This window comes from Lutra lutra, chromosome 6 (genome assembly GCF_902655055.1).
Source record: "Lutra lutra chromosome 6, mLutLut1.2, whole genome shotgun sequence".
Lineage (NCBI taxonomy): Eukaryota > Metazoa > Chordata > Mammalia > Carnivora > Mustelidae > Lutra > Lutra lutra.
In genome coordinates, this window is record NC_062283.1 from 53,008,404 (window position 1) to 53,030,774 (window position 22,371).

At 44.6% G+C, this 22,371-nt stretch overlaps 1 protein-coding gene across 1 annotated transcript; it reads left to right on the top strand.

Moving 5' to 3' along the window:
* The first annotated feature begins 1,870 nt into the window (after positions 1–1,870).
* GCM1 (glial cells missing transcription factor 1) lies at positions 1,871–21,476 on the top strand. Its single transcript, XM_047734030.1, has 6 exons — positions 1,871–1,944; positions 4,614–4,808; positions 16,670–16,922; positions 17,875–17,987; positions 18,874–19,002; positions 20,542–21,476. The coding sequence occupies exons 2-6, from the start codon at positions 4,716–4,718 to the stop codon at positions 21,277–21,279; spliced, it is 1,326 nt and encodes a 441-aa protein (XP_047589986.1). The 5' UTR covers positions 1,871–1,944; positions 4,614–4,715; the 3' UTR covers positions 21,280–21,476.
* Positions 21,477–22,371: the final 895 nt, after the last annotated feature.

Genomic DNA, 22,371 nt, shown 5'->3' on the forward strand with positions numbered 1-22,371 from the left:
GGGATTCCTGACGGATGGATAGGATTTAGACATGGATGGGAGAAGACACCCTAGAGGGGGAGACCTAGGTGAGTGGATAATCATGATGGGTGTGCCAGTCACCAATTTATTTCCTCTCAGGTCTAAAATCCATTCTTGGCCCTGCTTTGTGACGCTGGAGCTGAACTCTGTAAACCTTTCTCTCTTGCCCTTTGGCACAGCGCTTGGCTGTCCTGCTACAGCGTGCCTGGGGACGTTGAAAAGAGCCCCCTGATCAAGGAGGGACTACAAGATTAGTCAGATAAGGGGCACCTGGGTGGCTCAGTTAAAGCCTCTGCCTTCAGCTCAGGTCATGATCCCAGGGTCCTGGGATCGAGCCCCGCCCACATCGGGCTCTCTGCTCAGCAGGGAGTCTGCTTCCCTTCCTCTCTCTCTCTCTGCCTGCTTCTCTGCCTACTTGTGATCTCTGTCGTCAAATAAATAAATAAAACCTTTAAAAAAAAGATTAGTCAGATAAGCACAAGAAAATTTTTCAGACTCTCAACATCTAGGCAGAAGAGAAATTCATTCATGAGCTGAAAGACTAGTAAGAAATCTTAATGTTGCCAAAGATCGCTTAGCAACTCCCTGACAGACCATGAGTCTTCCCAAGGCTTGGGTCCTCTGGCCTGCTCATCCCTTCCTCTACAGCCTGTCTTCCCTGGTAAGGACCCTCCTGACAGGCGCCTCCTTCTCTGAACGCTGAGCACACCGCACTTTTCACACCAATTTACCTTTGGCCAGAGTATTGCCACTGCCTGGAATACTGTCCTCCATTCTTTGATGCCTTGACAAATATCTGTTTGTCCTTCAAGAGGCTGATGGGGCATCACGATGCACATCGTGGTGGTGAAAGACGTTTCCCCAGATTATCATCCCTCCAGCTTCATACCTTCCCCTTCCACATTCCTTCTGGATGCCTCGATTCCATGCATTCGTTATCTTAGGCTTATTTGTGTCTTTGTTCATCTTTTCCACTACGAAACTTAATACTTTAATTCTCCCTTAGATCTCCAGAGCCTAGCAGATAGCCTGGAACATAGCATGTGGACTGAACTGACTTGGGAGGATGGTGATATTTGAGGGAATTAAACACTCAGAATTAGTGTGTGGGGGAGGGCGTTGGTAGGTGTAGAATAGCATTTTATAGTATTCCTGGTTTAGGAATGTTGGCCATCCAGTATCTATTCCAGTAGGTTCCATCAGCATGGTATTTCCCCACCTCTGCCTGTCTCTCTGTTCTCTCTCATACACAGGCAGGGTAAGTGGTAGATGAATTAGAATCTGTTGTTAAATTAGTCTGCTTTGGGCTCAACCTACGAAATTCTGAGCAGGAAAACACCTATACTTCCTCATGAAGTTCTTTTTTTTTTTTTTTTTTAAGATATTTATTTATTTATTTGTTTATTTATTTATTTATTTGACAGGGGGCAGGGGAAGTGGAAGAGGGAGAAGCAAGCTTCCTGCTGAGCAGGGAGCCCCATGCAGGGCTCCATCTGAGACCTTGAGACCATGACCTAAGCCGAAGGCAGACACTTAAAGACTGAGCCATCCAGGCGCCCCCCTCATGAAGTTCTTTTTTCAGTGTCCATTTCAGTCAACATCCCCTCTTAACATAAAGGAGGGGAAAGTTCCAAGGTGAACAATAGAATATGCCTCACATTGCTGGTGTTCTGGGGACAATTGGGCTGGTTAAGTGACTGCCTGCATCGCTCTTTCCTGGCCCAAGCTCTTAAGTCCATCCCAAACTCAGAGTGTCTAGATTTTGATTGGATTTTTGCCAGAGCTCATTAGCATAGTGTACCTTGACCTGGATTAGGGAACTGCAGCTTCTGCTTAGAAAATGACCAGAACCTGCTGGGACCTGAACCAGAGATGATATTTTTATGACACAGTGTTGTCTGCATCCCCGTAAGAAGTCAGAAGGTAAGGAAGCCAGAAATCCCGGGGCGAGGCCAATGTAAGGAATATGCTAATAGCGATCCCATTCCTACAGGATTTCAGTTCTACTTGAAATGATGAAATATGAATACATTTTGCCCCAAGTTGCTTAAAAAAAAAAAAAAAAGGAAATCTTTACAAATTAAGTTTTTTAATTCTGGAGAAAAACTGAATTATTTTCTAAGGGCTGCAAACAGTCGTTCCTGTGTTTTGTTCTTAACTTTCAGGGAAATACTAAACTAAGGTTTGTTCATTTGGCAACAATTTATAACTGAGAAAATAAAAAATGAAATCTTTGTGCAGCAGGATTTTTTTATTCCTCTCCCCTTAGTTTAAAAACAAAAGAGTTATGTCTATGTCGTTTAAAGAAATGCTTAGGAATTTTTGAGATATGACTCTTGTTATTCAAGGTCTTAAAAAAAAAAAAAGAAAAAAGTTCAGTCTGTCCCAATGAGCTACAACAAGTTTTAGACCATCTGAGTTACTGTTGTTAACACTCAGAGAGGTAACCCCATAAAGCTGTTACCATCAGGTCGCCACACGATCTCTGTGTTTCGTAGACTTGGAATTGAAATCTGAATTCAGGTCAGTCTGTAGCAGCATTTCTTCAGCAACTCAATGTTATTTCCCAAACATAGAGTTTGATTTAGAACTCCTGGGGATTTAACCTTGCATGGCAGTGTTTGAAACAAGGGTGATGGACTTCATGCTCTTTGAATCTTTGACCACTAGATTGTAGGTGAGTGTGGTAGGGGGATAAGGGGTGAAGGGACCCCTATTAGCTTATTATGTAAGGGTCATACTTTCGGGTCAGCAGTCTTCTATATTCATTACTTGCCCTCAGATCTCACTAACTGACAAGTGTTAGGGTTATATAAAGATACGTGACTAAGGAACGGAGCCCATGGCACTTCCTCAGTTGGAGACTATTAAACTAACTCATAGTTCAGGTTTACTATTAAGTTGTTTTATGTAACATCATTAAGTCCCTTGTTTTTACAAGAGCCACCAGCAAATGGAGATTGCACGCATACTAACATGTTTCACTTTGTGTTCTACTAATACGCACATTTCATCCGCAGAATGATCACTTTTTTCCTCAGAGTAGAACATTTCCTTACTTCTCCTTCCTTCCTTCCTTCCTTCCTTCCTTCCTTCCTTCCTTCCTTCCCCTCCTTCTTTTTTCTTTTTTGGCTAAATCTCCTTTAACCAGTTATGATTAGAAACCAGAGTGGTATTTCTCATGGGGGAGGAAATTCAGTGTGCAAACATTTTTGAATCTCTGTCATTTACATAATACGATTTAATCAGAGCAAAATGAGATAGAATCTCCGGTGGGGGGCAGGGGGGAGGGAAGAGGGAGATTTTTATTAGAAAACCTTGAAGGATACTTTTGAGTTAAAGTCAGAAAACAATATTTTTATTTAAAAAATTTTTTTTATTTTATAACATTCTTTTTATTTTATTTTTAAAATAAAATGTGGTATTTGTTTCATGGATACAGGTCTGTGATTGATCAATCTTACACAACACCCAACACTCCCCACACACATAACCCTCCCCAGTGTCCATACCCCAGCCATCCCATTCCTCCTGTCTCCCCAGCAACCCTCAGTTTCCTGAGATTAAGTGTTTCTTATGGTTTGTCTCCCTCTCTGGTTTCATCTTGTTTCATTTTTTCCTTTCTTCCCCTATGAACCTCTGCCTTGAAGAAATACTATTTTAAAGCAGTAGTTCTCAAACAGTTCTGCTCCTTCCAGGGGACATCTGGCCATGTAGGGAGACATTTTTGGTTGTCACAACAAATGATGTGTTGCTACTGACACTTAATGGTCAGAGACCACAGATGCTGCTAGATGTCCTACAGTGCACAAGATAACCTCCCACAGCAAAAAGTATCAGGTCCTGGGGCTCCTGGGTGGCTCTATCTGGCTTCGGCTCAGGTCATGATCCCAAGGTCCTAGGCTCGAGCCCTACATCCGGCTCCTTGCTCGGTGGGAAGCCTGCTTCTCCCTCTCCCACTGCCCCTGCTTGTGTTCTCTCTCATGCTCGCTCTCTCTCTCTTTCTGTCAAATAAATAAATAAAATCTCTGAAAAAATTACCAGGTCCAAAGTGTCAATAATGCCCAGGTTTGAGAGGGAATCTGATTTGAGGCTATCCATTAATAATATTTGAAAATACAAAGTACACACTGGTTTATTGAGATAAAAATTCATCTCTGGAAATTTAGATTTAAAAAATACTTCTGGATACATTTGGTTGTGATGTTTCCCACTTCTGACTTGAACCACACGTGTGTAAGCTAGTGTACAAAAGTAAATCTATGAAAACAGCTCCAAGCCAGGTCTCCCTCTTGCCCCAAGGTATATGGAGGACAGTGTTCTAACCATTGGCTGCAGGTGACAATGGTCCCCACTCTGGCATTCCCAGCCCGGGCCTAGCAGGGAGAAAGGCGGCCCCAACCCAGTGAGCACGGTGCTTCTGACACCCTGTGGTCGAGCTTTATTGTTACAAGATCACTAATGACTTCTACATTGTGTTTTTATTTTGTATGTTGGTGCTTGCAAAAATGTCAATGAAACAGGTTTTTCTGGCAGGCGAGTACTGATTTTTATCTCTTTAACGGTCAGTATTACTATCACTTATTTTTTAGTGTCAGAAAACAGTCTCCAGGTCTAAGCTACTGAGTCAAGAGTGGATTGATCCGACTGTAGGAAACGCCGTTGAGAGGCAGATTCCTCACCATAGGAACCCTATGGCTGACCTAACTGTCATGGCGCCTGAAGACCTTGATTCCGAGGACAAGGAGATGTTAAGCTGGGATATTAACGATATGAAACTGCCACAGGTACGTACTTACATAAGAATCTGCCTTCAGCCTTTGACTCTGAAGCCTTAACTTGTTACATTCTGGAAGGAAATTGGTGAGGGGCCAAGCTGGGTAAATTCCTGTCCTGCAGAGCTTTGGCTGGGCATCTAACTGAGGAATTTTGAGAGGAGATGCCATGACCTAGAATTGGAGTGGGTCTTTACCTGGTGACACCACCCCTCATCCCACAACAGTTACAGACTGAAACAAAGAAAATGCTGCTTCCCATCTCTTTTCCAAGTTTGGCTTGGCTCCTGTCGCACCTACTCCAGCTAGCTGGTAGAATAAAGTCGATGATAAGTTATTTGCAAATAGATGGACTCTGCACAGTGCACAGATTCCCAGAAAGCCTTATTTGCTATATAGTATTGGGTTTTTAAAACTTCATTTTTAAAGATTTTACTTATTTATTTGACAGAGACCACAGGCAGGCAGAGTAGCGGGCAGAGATAGGGGAAGAAGCAGACGTTCCGCTGAGCGGGGATTCCCCACTCAGGACTCGATTTTGGGACTGACTCCAGGATCGTGACCTGAGCCAAATGCAGTCGCTTAACCAACTGAGCCACCCAAGAGCCCCAATATAGTAGTGGTTTTAAATTAAATCTGTAACTGGAATGTCCAAATGATAGTGCTCTTATGGGCCAGAGCAACTCTTCTAGAACTTGTGTAAGTAAGATGGGGTGGATATACACGGGGCTGTTTTCCAGCTACGGAGAGACTGTTTCATATTTTCCTTACCTTCATTTTTGGCATTTGACTTTTTAACTCTTAATTTGGTGGAAAATATTAATTGTGTAAAACTGACCTCCCCTGACTCCCTTTTTGGCATTCCAAGGATGTTTTCACTGGAAGTTGTTGGAAAGGGTATTGGGAAGGCAGGGTGGAGATCACCAGTACTGTTTAATGAAAAGGTCAAGCTAGTCTGCCTGATTCTGGGGAACAAATTTGTTTTTTACCAAGGCAGGGCAGAAGAAATGAGCTTCCACAGTCTCAGTTTAAAACCATTCTGGATTTCATTCTCACAAAGACTTCCAGATCATTTCAAATTTCACTCTAATGAAGGTTTTCTTTTGTTTCTCTGTTTTCTCTTAAATTCCTACCTATGTTACCTCTCAGTAGGTCTTAGAAGAGCTGGAAGTCAAAAAGTATACCACCTGGGGGTACCTGGGTGGCTCAGTGGGTTAAAGCCTCTGCCTTCGGCTCAGGTCATGATCCCAGGGTCCTGGGATTGAGCCCCGCATCGGGCTCTCTGTTCAGCAGGGAGCCTGCTTCCCTTCCTCTCTCTCTGCCTGCCTCTCTGCCTACTTGTGATCTCTGTTCTGTCAAATAAATAAATAAAATCTTAAAAATATATATATACCCTGCTTTTCACTCAGTTAAGGTGGTTAAATAAACCCTAGTTGAATCATATAAATATCTATTGTAGGGATTTGTCCTTATAGTTGTGCCTTTTTTTTTTTTTAGATTTTATTCATTTATTTGAGAGAGAGAAGGAGAGAGAGAGCATGAGCAGTAGGGAGGGGCAGAGAGAGAAGCAGACTCCCTGCTGAGCAGGGCTCCATCCCAGAAAGGTGGGATCCTGACCTGAGCCGGAAGATAGACGCTTAACTGACGGAGCCACCCAGCTGCCCCTTTATGGTTGCTCTTAATTGGCTTATGATCGTTGCTACTGTTCTAGGAGAAACTTTAAGGTACATTTTAGTTTACCTGGCTCAGGGATGTAGATCACTTCCTTTTCCTAATTTCATGATCGTAGCTCACAAGTAGCTTCCAGGTAACCTAAGCTTCAAGAGTAGAAGTAAGCAAGGACCTGGAAGGTTTGCCGGGCCGCTTCCTTGAGCAGGGGTTTTAATGGGGTTTGAGAACCCTCTGAAGTGGCGGGGTAACACTGTCTACTAACATGCATTTTTTTTTTTCTGGGACCAAAGACTATATCATTCATCAGATCTGTAAACAAAAGAAAGGAAACACCAGGGACACCTGGGTGGCTCAGTTGACTAAGCATCTGCCTTCAGCTCAGGTCATGATCCCAGGATCCTGGGATCGAGCCCTGCATTGGGTTCCCTGCTCTGCAGAGAGCCTGCTTCTCCTTCTTCCTCTCTGTCAAACAAATAAATAAAAAAAATCTTTTAAAAAAAGAAAGGAAGCACCACTTCTCTGGAGGAAAACTCGGAACTCATGAAAGTTCACTTTCCATTATGAATTTCCAAAAACAAAAGCATTCTCAGTTTCCCAAGACATTGCATTCAGAAATTTACAAAAATACACAATGTAGTTTTGAAAATGCATCATTTATAGTTAATCAAAAAGTAGGATTGCTCCTGGAAATAACTCCGTGAACTTCAGCAAGTGCCCTTGTAAATATCCCGGGGTAATGATTAGAAGTGCAGTTCCTTTGGGGCACCTGGGTAGCTCAGTCAGGACTCCCGACTCTTGGTTTTGGCTGGGGTGGTGATGTCAGGGTTTGTGAGATCAAGCCCCGTCCAGCCGTTTGAGGGTCCGTGCAGGGTATAGAGTCTGCATAAGAGTCTCTGTCTGCCACTGCTCCCTGCCCCCAGCTCATGCGTTTTCTCTCTCTCTCTCAAAAAAGTGCCGTGTCCCTTTAATATTTTCTAAGCAGAGACACCACCATCCTGATCTGGGTTTGTGCTGGCTCTGGAATCGTATCACGAACCATTTGAGGTGAAAAATAAAAGGTTCTTGGAAAGATTTCCAAGCTGATTAGGTTGTATATTTTGTGAGTATTTCAAGGCCGAGTGGTTGCACTGTGTAAGCCGGGGTACGGGGGACAAAACCCCGGCTTGGAATTCCAGTTCTGCCTCTTTTTAATCTGTAAAGCCTTAGGGAGTTGTTTACCTTTACTGAGACTCCCTTTCCTCTTCTGCAAATAAGGTGGCTGCACTGACTGGTCTAGGGTTCTGGGACCTGAGAGTAGGAAAGCAGCCTGCCTTCTAGAACTGTCAGCCCAGAGTTAACACAGTACCTGACATACATTAACAGCAGTTGATAAGTGTGGAATTCACTAGCGAATGGCTCCACTGCTTTCAATCTGTGTGACTCTAAACAAACCATTTTTGGGGGCACCTGGGTGGCTCAGTGGGTTAAAGCCTCTGCCTTCGGCTCAGGTCATGATCTCAGGATCCTGGGATCGAGCCCCACATCGGGCTCTCTGCTCCGCAGGGAGCCTGCTTCCTCCTCTCTCTCTCTCTGCCTGCCTCTCTGCCTACTTGTGGTCTCTGTCTGTCAAGTAAATAAATAAAATCTTTAAAAAAACAAACAAACAAACAAAAAACAAAAAAACAAACCATTTTTAAGTCTCAGTTACCTCCTCAGTAAAAGGAAAATCGAAATTCCTTACGCAAGCCGCTTAGAGCCCTGTTTGCCAAAGTATGTTCTGTGGACTATGGGTAACGCGGCATTTTTGTAGGTGTTGTAAAGAAAAACAGAAGCCCTGGGTTCAACGAATTAAACAGATTTCTTTGCGTGGATCAGAGACTTCCATCCACGTCTGTGTTGGCAGTGCTCCCAAGAGAAGGCGGTGTCGGACTCTGTGGCTCTGACTTGTTTTTGACCCTGGAGTCCTCTCTGTGGAGCCCCTCAGGCGATTCATGTTCCTCAGACTCCCTGTTTGGGCACCAAAAAAAATCCGATTTGAAGGATCAGATGCAATTGCTTGTTATCGTTGTAAATTTCGCACAAGGAATTCAGAGTTTGTTTTTTCCTAATTTTGTGTTCTTGCCAGGATGACTACTTCCACAGTGTGTAGGCAAATTCTGGCAACTGGTAGACCCATTTCTTTACTGCTAATCTGCTCACATGCTTCAAGTTTTGAGATGGGCCGCCGAATGCTGAATGCAGGCTCCATGCCCTGAAATTCCGTAGCCCCTTACACATCTCAATCATGCCAAGATTTATGGGTTGGTTTTTGCCAATAGTGAATGCTGATATCCTCATTAGGACATTAGAGGTTCCGTGGGGCGCCTGGGTGGCTCAGTTGGTGAAGTATCAGGCTCTTGATTTTGGCTCGGGTCACGATCTTAGGGTGGGGAGGTCGAGCCCCGTGCTGAGCATGGAACATGCTTGGGATTTTCTCTCTCTCCTTCCTCTGCCCCTCCCCTGCTTGCTTGCCCTCTCTCTCAAATAAATTAAATAATTAAATTAATTAAATTTTAAAAAGACCCAAACATTTCTGAGTGATGACAATGTGTCAGACACTACAGCAGGCTCTGGGGATATAGGGGCCATGAAGCTATGCTAACTTTCATGGATGAGCTCATGATCTTTTGGACATGGAGTAATAAGGTCAGTGCCTGAATGGAGAGTCTGTGTCATGCAGAAAAATGCTGGAGGTCCTTGCAAAAGGACATATGTAATTCAGCGTGCCTTGGACATGGGAATCAAGACGGCTTCTGGCAAAGGGCTTTCTCGGAGCAATGCCTTGTAAAATGTAAAAGGGGGAAGCAAACAAGACCATCAAAGCAGAACAGGGCACCAGAGTCCAAAAGCTATTCAGCCTCTACGTTTTTTTTTAAGATTTTATTTATTTATTTGACAGACAGATCACAAGTAGACAGAGAGGCAGGCAGAGAGAGAGAGAGAGGGAAGCAGGCTCCCTGCTGAGCAGAGCGCCTGATGCGGGACTCGATCCCAGGACCCTGAGATCATGACCCGAGCCGAAGGCAGCGTCAGCCTCTACGTTTGAGGGAGCTTGTGCACAGGCATCCAGCAGGGTCGGCAGTAAGATGGGGGAGGCTACTGGCTGGAAAGGCGGTTTGGAAGCAGACTATTCTAAGAGGATTCAGTTATTTTCTGGGAAAAGGGTCGTCATTAGGCTTTTGGGGCCAGATAGAATCATGATTGGTTCTGGGGATGAAAGTCCTCTTGCTCTGGCTAAGTCATCCCTCCCCTCTATTTGTTTCATGTGGGCTTCCTCCTCCTCCCAGCTGCATGTTAGATCTTTATAAATCTTCCTTTCACTTGCTTCTGTTTCCTCCTCTAAGGGTGGTCATTTTGACACCCTTTCTCCATAATCCAGCCCCCAGGGAGCCAGCCCTGAACTGCAGGCACTCAACTTACTCAAAACCACCATTGATAAAAATCTCAGACCAGTGTGGTGTATCAGTTTGCTTTCCCTTTTTATTCCCCTTATATTTTCATTTTCATTTTAAAGGTGCAACTATAATTGCATTAGGGTTTGCTTGACCCAAGCAGCAAATGTCTGGTGTTGGTTTCCCTACATTAAAAATGTTTATTATAAGTTCACGGAAAGGGTCACAATCTCATTAATACTGACTGTAACTCTTGGCAGCTTTGAACAGCTAAGAAAGTGCTTTTTTCTTTTTCTTGTTTGGAAATTGGGAAAGAATTACTTCTTTTTCTTCCTAAGTAGCACCCACTTTGGCAGGGCGCTGAGAACACCTGTTCTGTTCCTAACACCAGCCAGTTTCTCTGAGTACAAGTACAGGGTGTACTCAGAAGCACCATTGCAAACAAACCCTGAATCATTTGGTTCCTAAGTATGCAGTTTAAACCTGTGGCCACGGGTGCCTGGTTAAATCAGTCAGTAGAGCATGTAACTCTTGATCTCAGGGTTATAAGTTGAAGCCCCATGTTGGGCATAGAGCTTACTTAAAAAATAGTAAAATTAAATTAAATAAAAAACAGCAAACCATGGCCAAAGCCACACCAAGCCGTTAACTCACAAAATTCCAAGCTTTAAGTATATTATTTTCCAGAGAAAAGATAAATATACATAGGCTAAACATAAGTACAGGTCAGTCTAAAATCTGGTGAGTCAACCACAAAGAACCCATGTCTCCAGTTAGTTAATTTCCTGGACCATGATTTTAGCCAGCAAGGTTGCCTTTGCCTCAGACTTCAAAGAGAAGGTGAATCTTGGAGCTCTTCAGTGAGTTCAGGTGTGGCTAAATGTAATCACAATGAGCCAGGAGTAATCAGATGTGTCTTGGTGCTAAAGAGCTAACAGGTAAACCAGATTCTGGGTTCCTTGTCAGTTATTATCTGCCTGCGTGATCAGGTCACATTATTGTTGGTCTAACAGGTACACCTATGACTTTGTCCTCCTTGCCAGCGTTCCCCTTGATGTCAAGGTCATTTGAACTTCCTGGGACAGCTCCACCTATATTGGATTCCCTTGGTCATTGAATCCCCACTACTGGAGCTAGAATCACTCTGCCACCCTGGACTCTTGTTGGGATGGGGACATTACTGCATCTGTAGTAGGAGAAGCTGTCTTCTGGGTGCCTGCAGGGAAGTCCCTTGCTTAGCCAAGTAGAGTGGAAAGGGAAGGAAGGAGAGTAGAGAGAAGCAAGCGATGGAGAGTTTGAAAACAGGAGAACTCCGGCCCATCTTGGTGTTGTCTGAACAAATAAGGACACTTTTGTTTTGAATTTTGATCCTTTAACAAAGGTAGGAAATTGCAGTATTAGCCCTTATAAGGAGTCACTCTTGAGTTAACTCAAAAGCATTTTGTTGAGTTGAATTTCTTCTTTGAGAACACGTGGGTTTGGTTTCCTGTTGGCGCAAAAGAGATAAGTTCCTGAAAATGTGTATAGAAACCAAAATGCTGGTTGAATTGGTTCTTTTTCTGTGTTCCATAAGTAACATGTCATTTATTCCCTCTGTCTGATTTGCTTAAAGGTATATCTGTATGCCTTCCCTGTTTTATTTGGAAATATTTATTTATAAAGAAGCTATTCTTTTTTTTTTTTTAAAGATTTTATTTATTTGACAGACAGAGATCACAAGTAGGCAGAGAGGCAGGCAGAGAGAGAGGGGAAAGCAGGTTCCCCGAGGAGCAGAGAGCCCAATGCGGGGCTCAATCCCAGGACCCTGAGATCATGACCTGAGACAAAGGCAGAGGCTTAACCCACTGAGCCACCCAGGCACCCTGATTTAAGCTATTCTTAGCATTAAAGAAAAATGTAGATAATTGCTTTGTATGAGAGTGGATTATATGCTAGGTGAAATCCATTTTAATATAATAACAGGGTAGTGTAGGTGTTTTGATGCCATATTTCACAATTTTCATTTTATTAGTTTTGTTTTAATAGTACATATTTAATTTTTAAGGGACCCTATTAGAACTTCAAGTAGTTAAGTAAAGCAGAATAAGGAAGATTGGGTGCTCTAGGATTCCATGGAGATGCAGAGATTTTGAGTGAGTTAGAGGATTAGGTCTCTTAGTAAAAAAATTACAGAAGTCATAGAAATGTTAAACCCCCAGTGATGTTACCCCTTGAGATTATAAAATATAAATTCGTTAGATTTCCTGTTGGAAACCTGAAGAATATTCCCTTTAAATTATAAACTTCTTAACCGAGAGGAAAAACAAAGTTACTCATGAAAAGTTAGAAATTAAAATAAACACAAGATCAGGAAAGAAGAAAACATTTTATGGAGATCCGCTAAATGAGATTAAGAAATGATTATTCTTTCTTTTTAAATTTTACCTCTCTAGTGCCTTGAATTTACAAGGCTTTCAGAAATCACTGTCGTTCATTTGACACTTGGGTTCCTTTGCATTATGGGAATCTAGGTTTTGTCTTAATTTCAATGTCAAATGATGTCAAAGATTCCACTAAGCATCCAAATCAAAAGATTGGGCATAGAGAAGAGCTTGATATGAACACATTTACTCCTAGGAATTTTCTCAAGTTAATACGTTGTCAGAATTATTACTGCATTACTGATGGAACTGGAAATGTAGGCTACCAGTGAAGAGGCTGCTGGGAAGGAAAAAAAAAAGGCCTAAAAGATAGTCAAATGTAGGGGCACCTGGCTGGCTCAGTCAGAAGAACATGTGACTCTTGATCTGGAGATCTCGGTTTCGAGCCCCACACTGGGTGTAGAGGCTACTAAAAAAAACCCAAAAAAAAACAAATAAAAAGACAGATAATATTTTCAAATGTAGAAAATACTATAATCCCCGAGGCAACTGGCTGGCTTAGGTTTGAGAATGTGACTCTTAATCTCAGGGTTGTGAGTTCAAGTCCCACGTTGGGTGTGGAGCCTACTTAAAAAAATAAATAAATAAAATATTTCTTAAAAAGAAAATACTGTAAGCCCTAAAACAAACCTCAACAATGTTAAAATAGTTAAAATACAGTGTTCTCCAACGATGGTGGAACCAGCCTAGAAATTAATAGCGAAGGGCAGTAGGGAAACCTGCACATACATGGCAAATAAACAGTGTATTTGTAACTCACCCGTAAGTCAAAGAGGAAGCTTCAAAGGGATATCAAAGTATACATTGAACTGAGAGAAAACTGTGGGGAGAAAAGACGATGGAGATCATTTCTTCCTCTGAACCTCTGAGACACTCACACATACACCTTCCCCTCCTCGTGGTTCATGGGATTAATGGCACTGACCAGCCTGCAGGGGCTACTCACCTTGAAAATGAAAATCTCCGCTTTTCTTCAAGTCTGCATGGCCCTTGTCTCTGCTACCCTGACAACTGTGCTTTGTGTCTGAATTATTCAAATGCCTCCAATCAATTTTTACAGCCCAAATTTTTAAAGGTCCACATGTTAGTGTTTGAACCCACATTTTTCTTATTTCAGAAGATAAAATATTCTGCTTCTTGGGGCGTTTCTGTGACTACAGAAATTAAGAAGGCATACTTAGAGCCTTAAGTCAGAAGGCAGAGAAGAGAAGACAAGGTGTGTGGAGGAAGCACGGAAGGGGGCTGGCTGCCTGACATGAATCTTACCCAGCTCGGAATTCCCAGGGAATTGGGAGAAGGAGGGAAAGAGCTGGAAAAAGCAGACGGTCCACTCAGCATCTTGGCATGGCCGTGTCTGTTTCCCAGAAGCTCTGCTCTAGCTGCCTAATGGCCACAGGGGCCTTTTGCAGACGCCACACGCCCTCCTCCATTTCCCTTCTCACCTCACAGCAGTTACAGTGAGGCACATGAAGGGTTCCCTGAGCCATTTACTCTGAGAAAGAAGGCTGTGGAGTCAGTTATTCCAGTAAAGTCTTTGCTTTAGAGGGGCTTGGACTCCCATCTGGGTTTGGCTTGACAAGGTTTAAAGCACGAAGTGCCTCTCTGTGGGTCTTCTCCCTCCGGAAAGCCGTTGGCTCTTAAAACCACATTGGCTGCTTGTAGTCCTGGATCTGGTCCTCCAGGCACGGCTTCAGATGTTTTATGTGTGTTAACCTCAGTCAGTCTTCATAACATCCCCTGTGAGGTGGGTTACTCCTGTCACCTCCCATTTTCTAGAGCAGGAGAGCAGGAAGTGAAGGCACCCAGAGGGCAAGGAACTTGGTTAAGACTTTGTACTGAGGCTGTTTACTTCAGGGGCGGGGCTCTTAACCAGAAGTCAGGAGACTTTCTCAAAGGGCCAGATAGTGAGTATTTCAGTTTTATGGGCCATTACAGTCTCTGCTATAATGACTTGACTTGGCTGTAATAATGTCAAGTATGCATAGACAACACTCAAGTGAATGAGCTTGGCTGTGTTCTAATAAAACTTTATTTACCAAAAAAAAAAAAAAAAAGCAATGGTTTGGATTTGAACCATGAGCCCTATGTTGAAGACCCCAGCTTTTTTTTCCTTTATTTTTTTTTTTAAAGATTTTTACTTATTTATTTGTCAGAGAGAGTGAGTACATGCAGACAGAGTGGCAGGCAGAGGCAGAGGGAGAAGCAGGCTCCCTGATGAGCAAGGAGCCCGATGTGGGACTCGATCCCAGGATGCTGGGATCATGACCTGAGCCGAAGGCAGCTGCTTAACCAACCGAGCCACCCAGGCATCCCTTTTTTCCTTTTTTTAAAAGATTTTACTTATTTATTTGACAGAGAGACATAGCAAGAGAGAAAACACAAGCAGGAGGAGTGAGAGAGGGAGGAGGCAGCCTTTGGCTAAGCAAGGATCCGGATGTGGGGCTTAGTCCCAGGACCCTGGAATTATGACCTGAGCTGAAGGCAGATGCTTAATGACTGAGCCACCCAGGTGCCCCCAGACCCCAGCTCTTAACTGTACCAACACTACCTCTACCTCATTTATGTTTCCTCAGATCCACCTTAGTTCCCACGACATGCCATTCAAATGGCAACTATCATTATATCAAACTTAAAGTTTACAACACATCTGCTCTTGGTGGTACTTCTTTGAAGAATATATTATCACTATGTCCATTTTGGAGAAGAGCAAAATGAGGCTTCAGAGATAGTCACTTGCCCAGAGTCTCAGGTTACAAAGCTCTTTGGCACGTTTTAAACTTGAAATCTAACTCAATAAACACCAACTTCCCCATGCTGCCCCTTCCATCGTGGTTGTTGATATTTTCTCTTTTCCTTCTAAAATGCCCCACCCCCCGCAATATTCTATGCCTGCTTTCTTGTCGGGGAATCAAAAGGAAGGCACCCTGACCTCTCCTTCTGGACCTTCTAGAATCTTCTCTCTGACCTTCTAGAATCTTCTTGATGAAAAATATTCTTCTGTCATGCCAGGTCTCTGGAGGGTATGGGAATAGACACAGCCTAAGTTTGAGTATGGAGACTGCTTAGCAAATGTCATTCTTTTTTTTTTTTTAAGATTTTATTTATTTGACAGATCACAAGTAGGCAGAGAGGCAGGCATAGAGGGGGAAACAGGCTCCCCATTGAGCAAAGAGTCTGATGCAGAGCTCCATCTCAGGTCCCTGAGATCATGACCTGAGCTGAAGGCAGAGGCTTAACCCACTGAGCCACCCAGGTGCCCAAAGATTGTCATTCCTGAGAATGAAGCAGGATCAGTCAAATGCAGGATCTATGCGCCAAAGGACCAGAGGAATGTGAGCCTCAACATCAGTGACTAACATTTATTGAGAGCTTATTCCATACTAGGTGCTGTGCTAAGTATTTTTTATATATTATCATATTCTCAGAACCATACTTAAGGTTGGCAGGTCTTGTTATCTGTATTCTACAGATAAAGAAACGGAAGTGCAAGAAGCCCAATGACAAATGCCCTAAGGATTGAGTGTACTGATGCTCTTTCTTAAGGAGAGCTTAGATGTTCGCGCAGGGTGAATAGTGCTAGTGCTAGTGCTAGGCAAGAACGTAGAACTTTGCAGCCAAAGTAAACTCCCCCTCCTTGTTGGAGGCCCATGGATCTAGAAGTAGAGAAAAAGGAAGAAGTTCTCCCCAGGGGAGAAAGTGGCTATCAGAACCCTCCCAAACCCAGGTTCTCTAGTTTTCCCACTGTTCAGCTCTGGTGACTGCATAAACTCTTCACCTTCCCAATAAGGTAACTAATGTGTTGTGAGATATTATCTCACTACCCTGCCACAGTGTTTTCCAGTGTTTACACAATCACATTACTTCACCTCAAAAATTCTTCGTGGAAGATGGTCAATAAGTCTTCTCTCCAAGGCCTAGAGAATCATCACGGAGTAGAACTCAGGGGAGGTGGGGTTACTGAATGACAGCCCAGCTTGGTCCAGGGAGCAAACATTCAGTAGACCCGACAGGTCTATTGGTGTCACTACACAAAGCTCAGATCCTGCTGTCGGGAGTGAAACGCTGGTTGGTCTTTGCCAAAGGTCTCCACAGCTCTTGGAGGCCAAGACCACCTTCACATCTAAGAACAGTTGTGTGTGTGTTTTTTTTTAAGATTTTACTTATTTATTTGAGAGAGAGAGAGCACGAGATGGGGTGGGGCAGAAGGAGAGGCACGCGCTGAGCAGGGAGCCCAACGCAGGGCTCTGTCCCAGGACCCTGCGGTCATGACCTGAGCCGGAGGCAGACGCTTAACCGATGGAGCCATACGGGCACCCTACACAGTTGTGTTGTCTCGCTTAAAATATAGCAGTATGCTTTGTGTCTGTACCAGAATGTGAAAAAGACCGACTGGTTCCAGGAATGGCCCGATTCCTACGAGAAGCACATCTACAGCTCAGAGGACAGGAACGCGCAGCGGCACCTGAGCAGCTGGGCCATGCGCAACACCAACAACCACAACTCCCGCATCCTCAAGAAGTCCTGCCTGGGCGTGGTGGTGTGCAGCCGCGACTGCTCTGCCGAGGAGGGCCGTAAGATCTACCTGCGACCCGCCATCTGCGACAAAGCCCGGCAGAAGCAGCAGAGTGAGTAGCGTTGGGGGCACAGCGAGGAAGCTGGTGTCCAGCAGCCTCCTCACCCCTCGGGGTCTGCCCCGTGGTTCTCCCCATGCCCAGAGCACCCGCCAACAAAACCGGTCCCTTGGGTTAAGGCCCCTGACTCAAGGCTTCTGTTCAAAAGCGGAGGTACCACTTAGGGGACTCATACTAGTTCATCAGGGGACCCACATAAAGTCTAGGAGAACGTTGTTGATCCCACTTAACCACGTGACATCTTGGGGAATGGGTCCCCATTCCCCCAACCCCGCCCTTACCCAGGAGCTCAGTGAATGTTTGGTCTGGAGTGGGAGCAATGGGACGAAGTTTGAGATTCGGCTCCAGTCCACGCCATTTAGGTCCACGCCATAGTCTGGTTCGTTGTGTTCCTCTTTATCACGTCCATCAGATTGTGAAAGAGATGCATCCAGCATTCCCCTGTGCCCTGCCCGCTTTGGACCTCAAGTTACTTCATGTTCTTTCTTTGTAAGTTGTCTTGAAAACTGGCTCTCCGGAAAGGGTCTGGTCTCAGTCATTTACACTTTAATGAACATTTAGGGGCTGTGCTTCTTCTTTTCTGTGACTTTGCTCCTTGACCCTTTAATTCTCACTGGGAAGTGAAGGATTTCTGTCCTCTTCTTTACAAAGAATTTCAGGTCTCAGTATATACGGAGGGAGGGATTTTCTGCTCAGAAGAGCTCTCCCCTTGACCTGTGAGATATCCCAGTCTGTAGGAAACCGCTTCCTCTGTCCCTGTGTGAGACTGGTCTGGGAGGCTTTGATGGCCAGGCCTCCGGGGGTCAGAGGTAATGCTCAGTGGAAGGGAGCCCGGAACACTGCACCCAGGCCCATTCTCCACTATCCCGGTGTCAAGCGCCGACTGCGGGGGCCACACAGACTCAGGACTCAGGTGGCAGGGTCACCTGCTTGTGCTCTCTTACAGGGAAACGCTGTCCAAACTGCGACGGGCCTCTGAAGCTCATTCCTTGCCGAGGCCATGGGGGCTTCCCGGTCACCAACTTCTGGAGGCACGACGGACGCTTCATATTCTTCCAGGTTGGATTTGACTTACAGTTAGGAAGTGTGTGCAGAGCACAGGGGGAGGTTGTGTACAGGAGACGGGCAGGGGAATGCGAGCCCGTACCAACCCCGAGGCGTGCTCTGGGCAAGCAGATGTCTGTACCCACACCTGCACACAGGCACCAAGACCCGGAGCCCCAGGAGGGGAGCTGGCTGATTCCACCTCCGGCCCCTGGGGGGGAGGCACCCTGCAGTAATCTCATTACGCTCAGGCTAGCACAGTGCTGTGGCCTGTGGTTGGCTTCAACAAACCCAAAATGTGGGTGTGCAGGAGTCCTTGAGGGGGCGGTGCTAAAAACAGAATAAAGTCTGGCTTCTGATGGCAGAAGGTCCGTGGTGTGCTGGTCAACCAACCCTCCAAAAAGAAAATGTCCCAATGGCCATCGTGGCTCATCTCCAGCTGCCAGCCAGCTCCCAGAATTCCCGAGCATTCTATAGCTGGCTCTCAGCTTGGGGAGCTCCAGCATGCTTTGAATCCCAGCTCCCCGCTCACTCATGGGGGGACAGGGAGGAGTGTCTCCTCCATAGCTGGTGGAGTGTCCCCATGTTTCAGTTTCCTACTCTGTAAGCTGGGGCGGGGATAATGGCGGCAGGACTGATGCTGAAGAGTCAGTGAGGTGTGTGTTGCAGCTTCCTCTGCACACAGGAAGCACTTTGTAGTGTCATTTGCAAGTGTGACTTCACCAGGTGGGCGAGGGGCACCGTGTTCAAAGGTGGGCAGGAAAGCACGTGACAGGCCGAAGAGGTTTATGAAGTCTTGGGCCTGCAGCAGCACCCAGTCAGGCGGCAGGGCACGGGGTAACATTCTCTAAACCGTGAGGTCCAATCTTGCTGTTTATTTTACCTCCTTTTCTCTTGTAAGTCAAAGGGAGAGCATGATCATCCAAAACCAGAAACCAAATTGGAAGCCGAGGCAAGAAGAACAATGAAAAAAGCACACGTGGCATCTGCCTCTGTCCCCTTAAAGCTGAAGGAGAGCCCAGAGACAAAGGTAACCTGTCCCCCGTGTGTTCAAAACATATGGTGACTCCCCACGCCCATGGTGAGGACAATACCCTTCTCCAGTCCCTCCCCACTGACAAATGAGGTCGAAACCATCCCATCTGGCTCGTCTATAGGGCAGCATCCCCCAGAGAAAAGAAATAGAATCTGGGGTTTTCCTCTTAATTTCTGCCTTCTTGTAGTATGCTCTCAAATACTCTTAAACTTCATGTAATTTTAGAAACATCTTCCCTGCTACAATTACAAGGAGAGACTTGGGTTAGTACTTAACCTCTATTTGGCACTTTATATTTTGGTTCAGAAGTGAACCTAAAGTGGTCTCAGCAAAATACCATTCCAAAATGGGCATTCTTCCCCTAAATAGATTAGCAGACTTGACCCAGAGGAAATAACCAGGAAGTTTCTGAAAACATTGGCCACCTGTGGGGTTGGGGGTTGGAGAGGCCACACTGTGATGTGAACTCTCTGGCTTTATGGGCATCATATTATAGGTTGGTGGGTTTGTCTGCTTGATAGTGATGCTAATTCCTGTATTTTACTGCTGCTCCATGCTCCACATTTCTTTTCATGAGGACCGAGATGGAGCCCGTGCATCCATAGAGGTTCTAAGTATGCCTTACGTAGAAAAAGAAAATGTCACTTGGGTCGGTTATAGGGACACGTGAGCCCCTGAAACCGAATGGCAGGTTCTTCACCCCTTCTCCCAGCCATGGGACAAGTTGAAGGGCATTTCCTCCCACTCTACCTGGTCACAGTCTCTCTATCTCCACCTTCTTGTTACATAAGCCAGCAGATCACTTAACTCTCAGCCAGTTTTTTTTTCCTGAGATGAATTGCAAAGTAGTACGTATGCTTCCTTTATTTATAGAAATAAATTTGCTACTTCATTTTCTAGAGGCCCTATTTATGGGTCAACAAAATCCCCATGAACTTGGCGAAAAGGCTCTTGAGAAGAAAAGCAACAGAACAACCCTAGTCTCTCAGACTGCAAACAGTACTAAAAAATAGAAAAGTCAGGGAAGGCAATGATGTGTGTGTGTGTGTGTGTGTGTGTGTGTGTGTGTGTGTGTGTGTGTGTGTGAGAGAGAGAGAGAGAGAGAGACTGGGTGAGCAAGCAAGACAGAGAGCCCCTGAGAGTTATACTGAGTATAATATAAATCTTTGAAGCTGTAGTTTGATTTTTCTTAAATAGTCTCTTACAAGTTTCTCACAAAGACAGTCATTGTATCAGATTTGTGTTTGAGGATGAACCATTTTCAACACACTCACTCTGCTCAGAGTCAGAGGAGTGAGAGTAACAGAGCTCGTGCTGGTGAGTAGGCTGTACAGTGGACCTGGAGGCAACCTTGACTTCTTTCAGACTTTAAGTGCTTGTGGTGAAACCCCACTGTGCGTTTGCACTTCAAGTATGTGAGGAATGAGGAAAGTCGGACAGAGCGCTTATTTGTACAGAGTAACTCTGGGTGCCTGTGGTAGTCGTGTCAATTTGCTTAACTTATTAATGTGAGCTTTTCGCTTTCCTTTCTAGTCTCTTCCAGGTGAAACCCAAAGTTGGGGAAGTTTTCCTTTAACTTGGTCTTTCCAGGAGGGCGTCCAGTTGCCCAGTAGTTACAATGGACATTTAATAGCTAACACTCCCCAGCAGAAGTCTCTGAATGATTGCTTGTTCTTCTCCAAGAGCTGTTGCTTGGGGGGAACCACTGACCTGGAAGACCCCACTTCCATCTTGGGCCCCACTAAGCTCTATGACAAATGCAAACTGTCCAGTAGTTGGATCTGTAATGGTGGGGACCTGCTTCATCCTGTTTCCGGAGTCTTCTCTGACTACGGTGATCGGCAAACATGGAATATAAATACTGCCTTGGGGAGACAGTCTCTTAATGACAACTGTTGTCCCAGTCACCCTTTCCCTCTGACCAGCTGGCCTTATGACTTCTCCCCTTCCCAGAGCTCTGCAGAACTCTTTCCCCAGCAGATTCCAGTGGAACCGCCTGCGGCCGAAAGTAGCTGTCGCCCACTATGGCCTAATCCAGGGGGTGAGCTTTATGAAGAGAGGCTGCATGTGGATTTTAACAGCTGCTGCCCTTCCTCCACATGCCACTCACCTCAGGAAGACCCCTTTCTCTTTGCCTACGCCTCCCATCCCCACCATCAATACTCATTGACAGGCAAGAGCAGCAAATGGGATTTTGATGAAGACATGAGGGGCGTGGGTTTGGATCATTACAGCAATGAGATGCTTCTAAACCTCTGTCCTTTAAGATGATCCAAACTGAAAACCTGTACACTATTAGCAGGACTACAATTTAGTGCAGACTCTCTGGAAAACAGTATGGAAGGTTCCTTAGAAAACTCAAAGTAGAACTACCTGCACTCCCGTGGTCATTGCAGCAGCATTCACAATAGCCAAAGTATGGAAACTGCCTAAGTGTCCATCAGCAGAGGAATGGATAAAGAAAATATGGTGTGTGGTGTATATTTATATATATATATACACACATATACAGTGGACTATATTACTCAGCCTCACAAAAGTGAGGAAATCCTACCATTTGTGACAACATGGATGGACCTTGAGGGCATTATGTTAAGTGAAATAAGTCAGACAGAAAAAGACAAATACTGTGAACTCATTTACATGTGGAATCTAAAAAAACCCAGACTCATAAAAATAGATCAGATTGGGGTTGCCAGAGGTTGTTGGGGGAGGGCAGGAGTCATGGTGGGGAATTGGGTGAAGGCAATCAAAAGATAACGAAACTTCCAGTTTTAAGATAAATGTACATTTATGTAATTTTGGAAGCTGTAATGTACAACATGATGACTCTGGTTAGCAATATTGTATTGCATGTTGGGAAGTTGCTGAGAGAGTAGATCCTAAATGTTCCTACAATAGGGAAAAATGTGTAATTATGTGAAGCAATGGATATTAACTTATTGTGGTAAAAAATTTGGCAGCAAATACAGATATTGGGTCATTATGTTTTACATCTTAAACTTATACAATGTTATATGTTAATTATATCAATAAAACTGGAAGAAAAAAAAGATAACCCAGGTTTTTTATAACCATTCAAGAAAACTGTTTTAAGAAATGGCTGAAAAAATTTCTTTGGGCAAGAGCTTTCAGAACATAACCACAGGTAAATCAGAACCATGGCAACAAGCAGAAGGCAAGACTTCCTCACACAAGTACTTTGGGTCTTCCTCTATTCCAATCCTCTCATCCTTAGCGAGGAATGGAAACTTGTCTGGTCTGTGGTGAGAAATGTCCTCTGCTTTTTCTCCCCCCTCTTTATTTGGGAGGTCTCAGCATCTCCACTGCATTATCTGTTACATTACCTTGAATCCTGTCAAA